The sequence below is a fragment of the Sipha flava genome, unplaced genomic scaffold, assembly GCF_003268045.1.
Source record: "Sipha flava isolate LNK unplaced genomic scaffold, YSA_version1 250_pilon_pilon, whole genome shotgun sequence".
NCBI lineage: Eukaryota > Metazoa > Arthropoda > Insecta > Hemiptera > Aphididae > Sipha > Sipha flava.
The window spans coordinates 343,293-358,697 of record NW_020272902.1 but is presented as its reverse complement, the minus strand read 5'-3'; the positions used below and the strand labels follow the sequence as shown (position 1 = coordinate 358,697).

The 15,405-nt window shown below is 23.1% G+C and overlaps 1 protein-coding gene across 6 annotated transcripts in view; it reads left to right on the top strand.

Annotated features, from left to right (window-relative positions):
- LOC112684466 (aryl hydrocarbon receptor nuclear translocator homolog) overlaps positions 1–15,405 on the top strand; it is a 33,763-nt gene that overhangs the window by 648 nt on the left and 17,710 nt on the right. For 4 of the 6 annotated variants that reach the window (XM_025556017.1, XM_025556015.1, XM_025556016.1 and 1 more), the window contains exons 1-2: positions 6,445–6,952; positions 15,202–15,279. In XM_025556017.1, the coding sequence (XP_025411802.1) occupies positions 6,768–6,952; positions 15,202–15,279 (263 nt within the window). In that variant the 5' untranslated portion in view covers positions 6,445–6,767. Of the gene's footprint in view, positions 1–6,444; positions 6,953–15,201; positions 15,280–15,405 lie in introns of those variants that run through there. The other 2 variants (XM_025556019.1, XM_025556018.1) reach the window with 1 other exon arrangement.

The window sequence follows — 15,405 nt, the reverse complement described above, 5'->3', positions numbered from 1 at the left end:
CATAAATAACATTTTTTTTTTTTTTTAATTAAATATTAATTAAAAATAAGATATATAAGTTCTCAACTTTTTATTTAATGATTTTCTACCTTTTATGTAAAATAATAATAATACATATTTATATTAATATTCCTTACTCGTTGAGACATAATTATTAATATGAATTCTATATTTTGCTTTTAAATCAAGTTTATTATTAATTTTTATAACCAACGTTTGATAATTTGAGGATTAAATCAAAAAATTTATTACTAGACAATTTAACATTTTTTTATCATTACTTTTTTAATATTACATATATTATATATAGATATATACTTATAACAAGGATCAGCTTGATGAATATTAGGGTTTTGTATAAAATGTTTTTTCTGGGCCTATGTATTGAGTTTTTAGGTTTAAATTTATGGCCTAAAGATAGTAAAATATTAATTATATTAATGATTATGAATCATTAGATGAAAAAATAAAATTGATAAATTTGATATGCTCATATTTAAATTATAAGGTAGGTAATACTGCATTTAGTATTATAATAGCAATTTTAATTTTAAAACATACCTAATATAATATAAATATTAGTAAATCAATGTATGATTATAAAGAATGTGAAATACTTTTAAGATATGTGTGTATAGTCAAAATTAACTGACTAAAATTAAAATAAACAAACCAAGATTAAAATATACTTTCTTAATCATCCATATATATTATATTTTAATAAACTATTAACTTTTTTATATTTTTAATTGGTTAATAAAATAAAATTATAGACAAATAAAATTTTAGTTAATAATATGTATAAATTTATAACATAAGTAATTTATGAATACTTATATTTTTGTTATTAATGTTTAGTTTGGGCTTTTTAAATTTAGTACCTACCTACAATTGTACCATACCCTATTTCAGCGGTTCCCAAAGTGTGTACCGTGGCGTCCTGGTGCGCCCCAATGTCTCTACAAGGACGCCACACCATCATGAAATACTATTTAGTCTAAATTGTTCCTTATAATTAGTCATGTTATGACTTGGGGAAGTGTGGCCTGAAAAAATCTTAGATCAAAAAGGGCTCTGTGAGTCGAAAAAGTTTGGGGAGCACTGTCCTACTCCAAAACTAATTAAGAACAAAATTAATTGTGTTTTATTTTTAGTTTTAATATTTTATAGTTTTTAAGTACCCATTTAAATTTTTTTATTATTTTCTAGAAAATCTAATTGATTAAACCTCTGATAATATTATTGTTTTTCATTTTTATAATAATTTATAGTGCCTTAATAGTCATGAATTACAAATAATTAAGAATAGATAGCAGTTGCAGTTGCATTACTCACACTTCATTAGAGTACATCTTGTATTAAATTTAGATGATAAATACAAGAAAATTTAGTTGTGTTCTTTTAAAACTCAATTATTATTTTTTTGAATAAAAGTTATATCTGAGATATCTTACCAATATTCTAAGAATTTAAAATTTCCTCTATGATTTACAAAATATTTTTTTTTATATTAGTATTGCATTGAGAATGAAATTGAGAAAAGTAGAAATGCCTATCATCTATTTAAAATCAAAATATAGCCTTAGGTTCTTTAAAGTGATTACTTTTCTACCTACCAACTGTTATAATTGACAATATTAGTAATTGTCTTCTCTTGGTTTCAATTTATTTCTGGTTAACATAACCTATTATTACATATTCAGTTTCATAGGCCTTTACCATTATTATGTTTTTATTTCAATATTATATATTAAATAAAAAAAAATATATATAATTTTTAATATTGTTTTTTATATATTTATTTAAATTTAACATCCTAAAGGTGTAAAAGAGTATAAAAAATAATTTGCATACATAAATTTAGTAGTATAGTATAAAAAAAAAAAATCATAATAAGAAATTACAATTGGTAGTTTAATAATTATTCATAACAATATTATTGAATTTAATTTGAGAGTCAAAACAAAAATTAGAATTAAGAATATCATTACAATGCTTCAATAGACAATACTCTGAATTATTTGCAATTAAGTCACAAGAATACTGAGAAACTAGAAAGGGAGGATTGTTTTTAGAATTAAAAGCTAGTATTTTAAAACTACTAAATTAACTTATAAATTAAAGCTTTATCATTATATAATCATTTAGCTGAATTCTCAAAATCTATGTTCCGTGTCTTATTAATTTTATTATTAAATAAAAACTTTCACATGTGTGTACAGTATATAATTGAAAAAGCATTTGATAAAATTGCATTATTTATAATTAATCATTCATATTATTGAATGTATTTTGTATATACATAATGCACTTAATAAATATTAATTTAAATTTTTATTTGTTGAATTTTTTTTTATGTGCCAATTTAAAGCATGAATATATCTACTTAAGCAGTTAATTTACTATTAACATGTATTAAATTAACCATTCCCGAGTATAATTGAATAAATATAGTATACTTAACATAACTTTTTAGTTATTTTATTTTTAAAACATTTGCATAAAATATCTATTTATAAATTAGTATAACATATAATACCTATACAGGTATATATATTTATTTTAAATACATTCAATATTTATTTTTTACACTTTATATTTATTACATCATAATGTTTTGTTAAATTCCCAATAACTCTACTTTTAGTTTTTACTAAACTCAAAAATTAATAAATTAATATTTTTATTATTTTATTTCCACAAATAATTAATTATAAATACAGCATAGACCATTGCTTTAGCCTATTATTTCAAAATTAAATTTGACAATAGTAAATAGATGTTAGTTTTGATAGTAAACATACAACACAACTTTCTATACCTACCATATTATGGATAACACAACACAAACAAAATCTTATGTTGCTTAGTTGAGTATGTTTGTTTAGTAAACAAAAACATTTCTGTAGATTATTGTTTAAAAAACAAGCAGTGACAAACCTAAATCTATTATGTATAATTCATTTTATGAACTGTATTCAATTGATATCCATTTTAGTTACATCCAAATAAGGAATATAGATTATGTTCTATTAGTATGTTTTAATCTGCAATAATACATTTAAATATATATAGTTTTTATTTATTTGTAATTAATTTTGTATCATTATTAAAAATAAATGTATCATTCTTTTCCTTAGGACTTTTCTGTTTTTTATATAATTTAAAACTTTATATGGTATAAAAAAATAAATTAATTTTACAGTAGTATTTTTTCTATGGATACATTTTTAAGTAATTCAAAGATATTAAAATTTATTTGAAGTTTTTCTTTGAAATGTTGACACATGATTGCTAATTTAAAAATGTAATTTTTTAAATCTCAGAATAATTTTTGATATAATAATAAATTGTATAAAAAAATACTGTATGAAATTTGCCACAGTTATTTTTTGTCTAAAAAATAATAATCACGGAAATTTAAAATTTTAACAATTCTACAATTTTGTAAAAATTTGTGTCCATACAGCAGTTATTACAGAAAATAAAAAAGTTAGATCAAACATCAATTGTTGATACTCAAGATCGGTCTTACTCTATTTAAAATGTATACTTATTTCTTAGCCCAAAGTATATTTTTTAATGCGTGATGTTTTTGTAAATGTTATAAAAAAAAATTAATACCTATTCTGCAATATGATTGTTTAATTTCTCATTTAAATTATAATTATTTATACTTTTGAAAATGTATAATGAATAAAATAAACAAATAATTGGTTCTATAATACCATTATAGAATCCTTTTTCCCTTATTTAAATATTTGGATAATTTTAATCGTAATTCTTAACCGGTATCCCGTGAATTATTGTGTCATCAAAAATTTGGTTTTTAAAATAAAATATAAAGTGTATTATTTATATATGAATTGATTTATTTATATAAAAACTAAAAAATTAATTTTTTCGCCGTTTTTATGAATTTAAATTTGGGTTCACTGTAGTTAAAAGTTTTATTGGTTTTTCATATTTTAATAGTTTGGAAATTCAATAGATCTCTCTGATTTTTTTCGATTTAAGCAGTTTTATACCAACTAAGCAAAACTAAAAAAAAAAAAATTAAATAAACATCAAATTTCGTTCGTCATCTTTTTACAATTATGGAAATAATATTGAATATAATTCTTCAGTATTTAATGAAAAAGGTAATTTGTATTACATGAATATGAAATATTTTTTATTACTTTAACGTGTGATACATTTGAGTCAAGTGATTTTTTTTATTTATTATATAATATCATCAGCCACAACGAAATAATTCGTCTTATACGTTTGTAATCATACAGGCTCTAACAATTATGCTTATCGCAAAAAATAATCATAATAATATTTTTCGCCAAAAATATAAATACATTCATAATATCTTAAGTATGATGAATTTATAAACTGGTAATGATAAATTAATATTAAAAAACGGAATTATTAATTTTGATCAATAGCAAAGTTGGAAATTATGTGTTACGACTTTTTTCATTTATGTTACACATTCTCCTCCGTACATTTTACACTGATCTACGTTCAAAATTGTTTTTAAATGCAATTATATAATGTTTTTTCTAATGTAAATAAATAACAAATCTATATAACGATGAAATATATATAATAAATATTTATATAACCTCGGCACCTTAATGGCTTTTTATTTTCAATTTATATTTTTTATGTTAATTATTTTAAGATATTGTTTAGTTTTAAAATATCTTAATATTTTTTATTATTTAACATAATTAATATAATTATATCTATATATATTTATAATTATTTAATATATTTTATTATTAAATATTTTCGGTGATTTCATACTTATATGTTTAAAAAAAATTTTATTTATTTATTATGTAAAGCAAAGAATAATCCTCTGTTCAAAGTGTGGGTACGTAGTTTTTCTATGGTTGACGAATATCAGATGTACGTGATGTACAGGACAACTGATAAGATCTATTTGGTTATTTATAACTACCAAATGAAAACCTTTTGATGTTTTAATAAATGTACAAGTTGTTAAAATACAAAACATGTCACTAAGTAAATAAATAATAAAATATAAAAAAGGGGTTTGGAATTGTCCTAAAATTATTAAAATAATCTTTTGTTGTTAAGTATCATATAAACATGAATATTCGTTTGTTGTTAACTGTTCAGTCAGAAAAAAAATATACTATTAAACAACTTTGTATAATTTGTCGTTCTAATTGTGAATATATTTAATAATATATTTAATTATACATACATGTATATATAATAAACTATAATTTCGTCATTTTTTAACCTAAGTTATAAATAGCGTTAGGTATACGGTAAAACGAAAATTTGTTTAAAAAACATTTTTAAAAAAAAAGTCATCTCAAAAACACATATCTTTTACTTTTGCAGTTGCGGATTCTTTAAACTATTGATATTACCATTTTCTATGATTATCTGATGTATAATGGTTCTGTGTACTTGTAATATATCTATAGTCTATATATATATATATATATATTAGTTCTTAGTATCACTTCATTATATTTTCAAGAAAATAATGTAATATTTTATTTTATTTTATTATATGGTCCATTGTTTTAGTCATTCTATAAGGCCCTATGCTTATTTAAAAATTAATTGCTGTTAATGATTTTTATAACATATGTATAGTATTTTGAGGTAATCTTGGCAAGGTTTATATTCATACTCAATACTCGTGTATAAAAAACGAGTAAAAAAAATAGTCCAACCCGTAGCCCATAGGAAACTATATATCACGTAGGGTACAGTCACAATGACGTCTTGACAAGGATATAATGCTTCATATTGTACCAAATGAAGGGACGACAACAGTACTTATAATATATTTTTAATATAATTCTTATTTGATGTATAACATCCTAATCCTATAACATAAATATCTAAGTAAAATGTACTTACAAATCTTTTTTTTTTTTACTTACGCTATTGAAAATTATAGATAATTATAATTTTACATATTTCTCTTATTGCTGTTGAAAATTCCTTGGATTCTACTATCCATTTCTTTCTATATTTTGATACATATTTAAAAAAAAAATTTTATCTTAAACTTACTCATGAGTAATAAGTATCCAACTTTTGACATTTTCACCAATCGAACGTATACTTTTGGAGTCGTCGACCTATTCTCCCCTAGTGTACCTAAATGCAAAGTACCGCTCGCCCTAATAAACGGTTCATTTTTTTTTAATTTTTTTTTTATTCATTTTACTTCCCTTCCTCCTTCAGCACTACTACTACTATTCATCATATACGATTTCCCCGACACTACACATTAACCGAGCGCTATCGGCGTTACCTTAGCAATGCTTGTTGGAATCTTGTTTTTTCTTTAAGCGTTTCGACCGCCAAGCGGGCGCGGTGGTGGGGATACCTCCCCCCACGATCGCATAATGTGTACCTGTGGCGGCGGTATTGGCTGGCGACCGTGATCGTCCGGTTCAGTTTTCAGTGTACTCGCAGCGTTCGTGTTTGTTCTTTGTGATTGTCGGTGATGTCCGTCCACGTGCGTGCGTGTGTACATATTATTGTTCGTTTCTGGGTACGAGAGTGTACATGCTTTGTTAATTGTTCGATTTTTGTGCGTGGGAAATAAATCTGTAGTTATATATTTGCCGCGTGTTTTTCTTATTAAAATTCCACGTTCTCATTTTCCATTCATATTTATGGTGTCTCTGGGTATATATGTCGTCTCGGCGACGACTCCCGGACGCGAAGACGTCGCGACGCCCGTGTTATGATTTGTTTGCGGCCACAGTAGCCGGATGTACGGATACGCGGGTCCGCCCCATTACGGGGCCGTCGAGTCCCCTGCCGGAGACCCAGGCTATCTTCAGCCCGGCCCCATACCCATGGCCATGGTCATGCCTATGCCGGCCGTTTGCGAACCTCCTCTACCACCACCAACGACGCTTCAAATGTCCGACGAGGTGGCACAAAAAAGGCGAAGGTATAATAACATAATATCAATATTATGTATTTAAAATCTAACGAGAGAACACAATGATAGATAATTGTAATTATTATATTACTGCAGTTCATAATAACCCACATCAATTCAATCATAATTATTGCCTATTTAATGAACCTATGGAAGGAACGGTGTATGGTTAAAAAAATATTTTCGATTGTACACATAACAGTTAAACCTGTTTGTTTAATAATTGTTTTTTTTTCATACAAACAACGTTTTAGGCCGCACGACGAAGCTTATCTATGCTATTGGTCGATGTGGTCGACACATTTGAGGTCTAGTATGTTGAAATAAGCGTCTGATTTTTATGTAAAAAATAACGAGTACCTACGTACTTTATACTCGAATGAGTTACGGACAATAATAACCCCATTATTCTCTCCGTGAAAACTATATAGATAATATAGAAACCATAATAATATAGGCGGATGTAAAGGAATCTTGAAAGTGTTGTCAAATATTACATCATAGACCACCCATTTTTATTTGATATATGACATATTTCACTCAATGCACAATGATTAAATTAGTTAAAATAATTTAACTACTTTTTTGATTTGATAAAAGTATGCATCCTAACATGTAATATTTACTATATAAACAAATAATATATAATTCGATGTGTATTTTAATACAAAAATATTAAATAAATAAAATGTATTACAACTAGGTATGTATTATTATACTATTTACTGCTTCAGTCGGTACAAATTTGAAAACAATTTAAATTAACTAACTCAATGACTACCATTTACCGAAGTTTAATGTATTCATATTTCATAATAATGATATGCGAATATTTTACGTTCGAAAATATTATTTTTACTCTAAAGATCTGTATAGAATATTTTATAACTTAGATTTTATAAATTTACATTGAATAATAATATTAGATGATAAAAAAAATTATCTATAATTGTCTTTTCTAAGATAAAATTGAATAAAAATGATTCGTTTATGAATTAACATTACACCACATAATATTTTAATGTGATTGGCTTTTTATAAATTATTGGACTTAATTTTAAATAAATAATATTTTTCCTTTCGTTCATATAAACTTAATAAAAATATATGTATTGACTAAAATCTATATTTTCAATATCTTTATACATATTAGTTGCAGAATGGACAATTGTTTAATAATTTATCGTACTGGCTAAATTACAAACTTTGTCACATTTATAAATATTTTAAATTGTATGTAACTATGATGTTAGCATCTCGTAAAAAAATAAAAAATATTTTATTCAGTTGATTTTGTTTCACTAATGAGTAGTTTGACTTACTAATTGACTGCATGCGTTTAGTTCTTGCTTATGTATTCCCGGTAGTTAAATGAGTGTGTACATATTGTGTTAACTTAATGAATCAGAATGTTATCAGTTGGTGGTCTAGTAATTACTAATTTTTCCCCTATTATTTTAAATAAGCTATGTACTTACATTTGTTAATGAATTTTAAAAAATTTAATTTTTTTAGAGAGTTCTTACAAATTTTACTATAAAATATGCGATAGATGAATAACTATTTTATCTATATCAACTAACCAGACAATGCATGACTCGTCTTAACTTTCTATTAAGATTAAATACCAATCGTAGTTATTATGACTTTCAATATTTTGTTATTAACAGTCTCATAAAAATTATTTAAATTTTGTATTTAATGTTAAATGATTTTATATTACTAAAACATTTCTAATTATTTACCTGTAATTATAACTTTGTAAAAGACTGATTTGTAAATTAAGTTTATTTTAATTTAATTTAGAAAAATTTAGAACGAGTCCCAAAGTTAGTGTCGCCCAAATTATAGATATATAATTAAATAAATTAACAGTAAAAAAAAGTTAAGTTTAGAATGAATATTAAAAAAAAAAATTTATTTAAAATAATTTTTACGGATTTCAATATATTCTTATTGATAATTATTAAACATCTATTATAAATATAGAAGTCTTAGTATATATATATATATATCTTAGAAATAGTTAATACTCGTATAATAATTGATTTTAAAACTAAAAATTAACGTCTTGGGAATGATATTTAAAACTTTTGATTTAATTATTAATAAAATTGAAAAATTATTTTTCCAAAGTATCTTTAATAAACGAGCATTTTTTCATATTTTTGATGATTTTTGTTATTATTTTGGAAATTTATTTAAACTTATACAAATATTTTTACTATATTTTAGTACCATTTCATTGTAGTCGAGATTATAGTAATATTATTAATAATAATACACATTTGATTTGTAAGTTTGTAAGTAGTAAAAAATGTATTATACCTTATTGGTATAATTTAACTGCTTATTTGAGGAGTATACTCACTGTGATTAATTATTTAAATAGAATAATTAATAAATGTAGCTAAAAAACGTAACTACTTGGTACCTAATATTTATAACAATATTCGAAGTAATTAATTCTTGATTTCCTTTTAGAACCACTCTTAGTTTTTTTCCCCACACGCCTAGAACTATAAACTAAATATTTACATAATTAATAGTATTTATTTGTGAAATGTATACATTTTAATCGTTAAGATTACAACTGGTTTGAGAGAATACATTGACAATAAAAGAAATATTAAAGTATTATTTGATAATTTATTTATTCTCATCAAAAAGTAAATATATAGAAATTGTCAATATATTTCCATTATATTTTGTTTTTTGCATGACATTACGAAGTGCTTAGGTATATTATTTATAAATCATTGGGTATTCGATCCTTTTATTTAAACGAATTATTGTACAAAAAATTTAAATGGCTTGATATATTTTGGTTTTCAACCAATAAGCATCATCAAAAATTGTACGTAAAATTAATGGACAAGTAAGAGTGAAAGTAATAGACATTTTTTCAATTTCTTTAACTTTCATATAAAAGCTAGATATTTTGCTCTGTCTAATCATTTATTATCTTCAAACCATATTAGAGCTAAATATATCTCGTATCATATTTGAAATTAATTGATTTTGTTATGGGGTCAGATCATTCAGGAAGTTAATCATTGTTATATTTGTTTACTATAAGCTAATGAAACTTATATTTCTGGTATTGAACAACTCTCAATTGAAATTAACATTCACTTTGTTAATGTTTCAAAAACTATAGAAGAAAAATAGTTGTGATATAGTTCATTAAAAAGTTTATTATGCAATTTATATACTTAAATATATTAATTAATATGTTGAAAACTATGATTTGGATATGAAAAACTACTTTTAAAACCATTTGGCTTATTGTGATTGTACTCGTAAATGAATTAAACACAGTTTCCTGTAATATTATACATGATATTAAATTAAATATGTATTATTTAAAATGTATTTAGCTCAACAAGAATCTTGTTAAAAATAAATAACATTCAAAGTATATAGATTATTATTCAGTCCGTAACTTTTGTCAAAATGTATGAATTATATTAAAAATAATCGAGGTAATTAACAATTAATTTTCTAAAACATTTTCAAAAGGTTTTAGAAATAGCTAAAAAAAATATATAAAAAAATTAAAGAACCAAAAATAACTTATCAGAAAAGAAAAATAAAATATGAAAATAATTCAGTTATTTGAATGTCTATTTTCCATATTTTATTCTCTAATTACCATGTTTTCCTGACAATTTTTAATTTACAACCTAACAGCGTTTTCAATAAGTCTTTTTCGTACTATTAATATAAAAAATTCACCATGAAAAACTTAAAAAAAAAAAAATTACTTAAAAATTAAAAATTACTTAGTATCAATTTTGCTGCTTTGATACTAAGTCAATTAAAACTTATATTTGTATGAAATGTCATCTATTGCTGCATTTAATACTACAATAGTTGTTAGCTATTTTTATCTTTACCTACTATATGTACTTTTGGACGCTTATTAAAAATAATTAGAACAAGGCTTTGTTGAATAATGTGTGAAAAATGGTTTAATAGTTTTAATATGATAAAAGTATATCGGGAAAGAGTTAACTTTAACCTAGACAAATGTATTAATTTTATCATTAGTAATTATAGAAGAAATCATTGAAACTTGAAATTTATACTTAATGTATAATAATAATTGTTATAAATTTATACTTGTCTTATATCGATCTTAAAATATATCCTAAGATAAAAGTTTTTAAGATTTAAAATTATCATTTGAAAAACTAATTTTGAGTAATTATATAATGTATCATATTATTATTGTTAATTGTCGACTGTAACTTGTTGAATAAAAATAATACATTCCTCGTTTCGCTCAGAATTTGAAATTATAGATAGCTAATTTTAGTATTGAAATATTATTTCGTTATTCCCATAATTGGTATATTCGTATGTTAATTATTATAGATAATTACATTTTGTTATTTGTTTTTAAATAATTATTTCTATAATAATATTTATGTAGGATATAGTTTGTGAATTATTTTTACCGTTTTCCTTTTTCAAATGTATATCAAAATATGTAATTGCTTTATTACTTAAAACACTAACACGGTGCTACATATTTTTATTTTTTTCAATAACATATTTGAATTACTTTAAATTTCCAATCAAATATCAGTTTTTCGAAGGTAATATTAAAAATACAATTATTATTCGAAGCCGCCTCTAGTAATGCCTTTCACGTGTGGAATGCTGTAAACCAGTAATTATAATCCAAAAACAATACATTGCTCATATAGATTAATGATACCGAATTCAGAGCTTAATTGACCTGTATCAAACAAACACGTACCGGACACACATGCATCACTAATATTATTTTATGTTTGATCGATTATGATATACCATACACAAATTACTGATGTTTTAGTGTGAATGTTTTTAGGTCATTGTAAAACAAATTTATATTTATAATTTTTTACAAGATATAACTATTGATTAATAAAATTATGTTAAAAAAGAAAAGAAGTTTTAACTTATTTATATACGTATTAGATTCTAAGGTGAAACGATGAATGTATTTTTTAATTGTAATTATTATTTAAAAATAAGTATACTATGTTTACCGTAAAACTTCTCATGCTTTACAATTATATCGATAATCCAAATATGAAAAAGACATTCGACCCTATGTAAATTATTTTTCTTTAAAACTCTTCATAAAGATTATTTACTTCTGTACCTATTTATATTTAACTAAATTAAAAAAAATATGAGTTATTTATAACAATAATAAAAATAATTGATTTTTAAAATAAAAAAAACCTTAAGTATAAATTGGTTTTTAAGTAGACTTTAATATTGTTCAATATATTCTTATCAACTAATAAAATTATTCGGTGTAGTTATTAATAGTATATTAAATATAATTAGTTTACCTATTGACTGTACTTGAAAATAATCTAATTTCATTTATTTTTATTTTTTTTAAATAATATAGATGTATTTACATATTAAATTATAATGAATTACTTATCATAAACGATTAAAACATTATTAACCAAACAAACAAATAAACCTATGATATTTTATCAAATAAGTTAGTAAAAACAATTTAAATTAGTTACATTACAACAGAAGTATTCTAAACTGTTTTTATAACTGAAATAAAAATTTCGTTAATATATATATTTGTGTGTGTGTGTGTGTGTGTGTGTGTGTGTGTGTGTGTGTGTGTGTAGAAAAATATAGTATAATAAATTCATAGTAGATAGGTACCTATTCTATTGAACATTGAACCACAATAATTTATCAACACTCAGATTGATGTACCGCATTTGTCACGCCTTCGTGCGGGCCTCGCAGTGGATGACGCTTGGAGAGGACAACGAACACTAACACATTAGTTCCGCAATATCCACTAACATCGCGTTAGTCAATATTTTCTTACATACCATATGTCAGTGTCACATTTTTCAGTATCATTTTCATAATGTTTATAGTACAGTTACAAATTTGTTGCAAAATTGTAAATTTTTTAATAAGTTTTATTAAAAATAGTAGAATTTAACCTGACCTTTGTGGTTTCAACCATTTATCAAAGTCATCTTTCCTCGGCATGAGGTCTTTGCCAGGTGTTCTACGACAGGTGTCCCTTTTACCTTTGCAGACAATCGGGCCCCGGACATTTTTTTATCGTATTGACCTAAAAATGAAATCGCTTCTGACATTCCAATATTACTACAATAAGTAATATATTTATCATAAGGAAATTATTGTTCAATAAAAATAGTTTAAAAATATCTTGGAATTTAAAGGTTATTTTTATTTTATAATTAACATAACAAAGTACTGTCGTGAGGATAATAATAATTTTTCGATCAACTAATAAAATAAAATCATCTTTTATATTTTGTTTGTAATATTATACAATTTATTATTTTCTTTGTGTAGTATGATTAATCTTGTTTTCACATTCTTAGAATGGTGAAAACTCCATTGAATGAGATAGAACATCGGGTACAACGTTCTTAAAATATAATTTTTTAATAATAATTTCTTTTGATCTTAACTATCAGAGAAGAATTATATTTTACCAGCCATTGAATCCTGAGATTGATCTTATTACAATCTGTATGGTTACTTATTTTATAATATTTGAATATCCCAGTATACCTTTTTATGAAAATAATTAAATATATAAAAATATCAAACGTATTTCAAATTCTGAAATATAATTAGAATAGACAAAAATAATACACTTATTTATAACTCGTAATAAAATTAAAATATACACTATTTATATTAAATATTGATAAGACATTCGACTATACATGTGGACTAATTTTGAAGTGTTGAAAGTATTTATCATATAATTAAAACTTGTTGCAATATTATTATTAAGTTACAGATAAAAACCAACAATAAAATGTTCTTTGAAAAGCTTTATAATATTGTCTATGTCTTATTATAAACAATATGAAGACTAATAATAGTATATGTGACTGCGTGGGTTGAACAGATTTTACATACCTATTAAATTGTTGGTTTCTGTCAATGATTTTAATTAACAGCTTTCTTTATCTACCTTGTACCAATTAAATGTATTAATTATATATATATATATATATATATATATATATATAATTAAATGTATTAATTATATATATATATATATATATGTATGTATGTATGTATAAATGTTCTTTCATAATCAGTATTAAAATAATGCTAGTTATATTTTATGATTTTAAATTGTTGATTAATTTTCTGTGTGAAATAAAAATGTAATATTTCATTAAAAATAGTTTTGAAAATTACATTTCGGGGCACATTAATATTTTAATTGGATACATAATATAATCGTTTTAATAAGTTTTTTTAAGATATAAGATAACCATTGTTGATTTATACATGATAACATTTTTATTTTTGATTAAAAATTAATAAACATTGTTAATTTTTTCCTACATATCTTTAATTAATATGAAACACAAACAAGTACTAACTTGTACTTACTATTTTCATTTAGTTATTAGAAGTAATTTTTTTAGATATTCTTTTTTTATTTATCAGATTTCATTAAAGTTACATTAATATAGTATATCAGGTAACTTTATTGGGGAGTGTATCTTTTAACAGAAACTGCGATGTTTCTTTTTTGAATTTTTAATCCATTTTTTTTATAAAATCAGTGATTTCTTTGGTAATTTGTTGTATTGTGATATATTTTATTGTATTTGGCTCTTCTCAATGTAAAATAATTTTTTTTCGACTATAATAATTATAATAAATTTGTAAATCAACTATCATAAGTCAACTATAATAACTATAAAAGAAGGACTAAACTTTTCTGTTAAAAAGTACGCCGTTGTATAGTATTTCTCCTTAGTGCAATTTATAGGCTCGTTAGTTATAAATACTTCTTAATTATTAATATAATTTTTAAAAAAAATAGCTTCTTCACACCCTATATATATATATATATATATAGCCTCATATGCTATTTATATTATTTAATTCAAGTATCTATGAAATATAAACAAAATACTATTCAAAACTAGATATTATAAATTTTGACTTTTAACATATTTTTACAACTTAAGACTTTTAAAAATATTCTAAAATGTACTCAATAATACTCAAAGAGGTTTATTTTTTATAAAATACCAAACAGTCATTAATATTTCTAATATACGAGTATACTTGTTGCATAATCAATAATTATCATATATTAACATGAAAACAATTTTTATACTAGATACATATTTCTTAAATACAGTCTTATATTTTGGCTTAAAATTTCATATTTTTATTTAATAGTACTCTTTATTTTATTTTAGATCCGATGAAGAGGATTCTAACCAGAAATATTCTAGAATGGAAGATGATAATATCCAAGATAAAGAAAGATTTGCCAGGTGAGTGTTAAATAAAATTGGCTATTTGATAGATTTAATTACATACCTAATTTTTTCAATAGTTAAGTATTATTCAATTTTATCATTCTTATGTTAAAATATAAATTTATAATTACATACAATGAA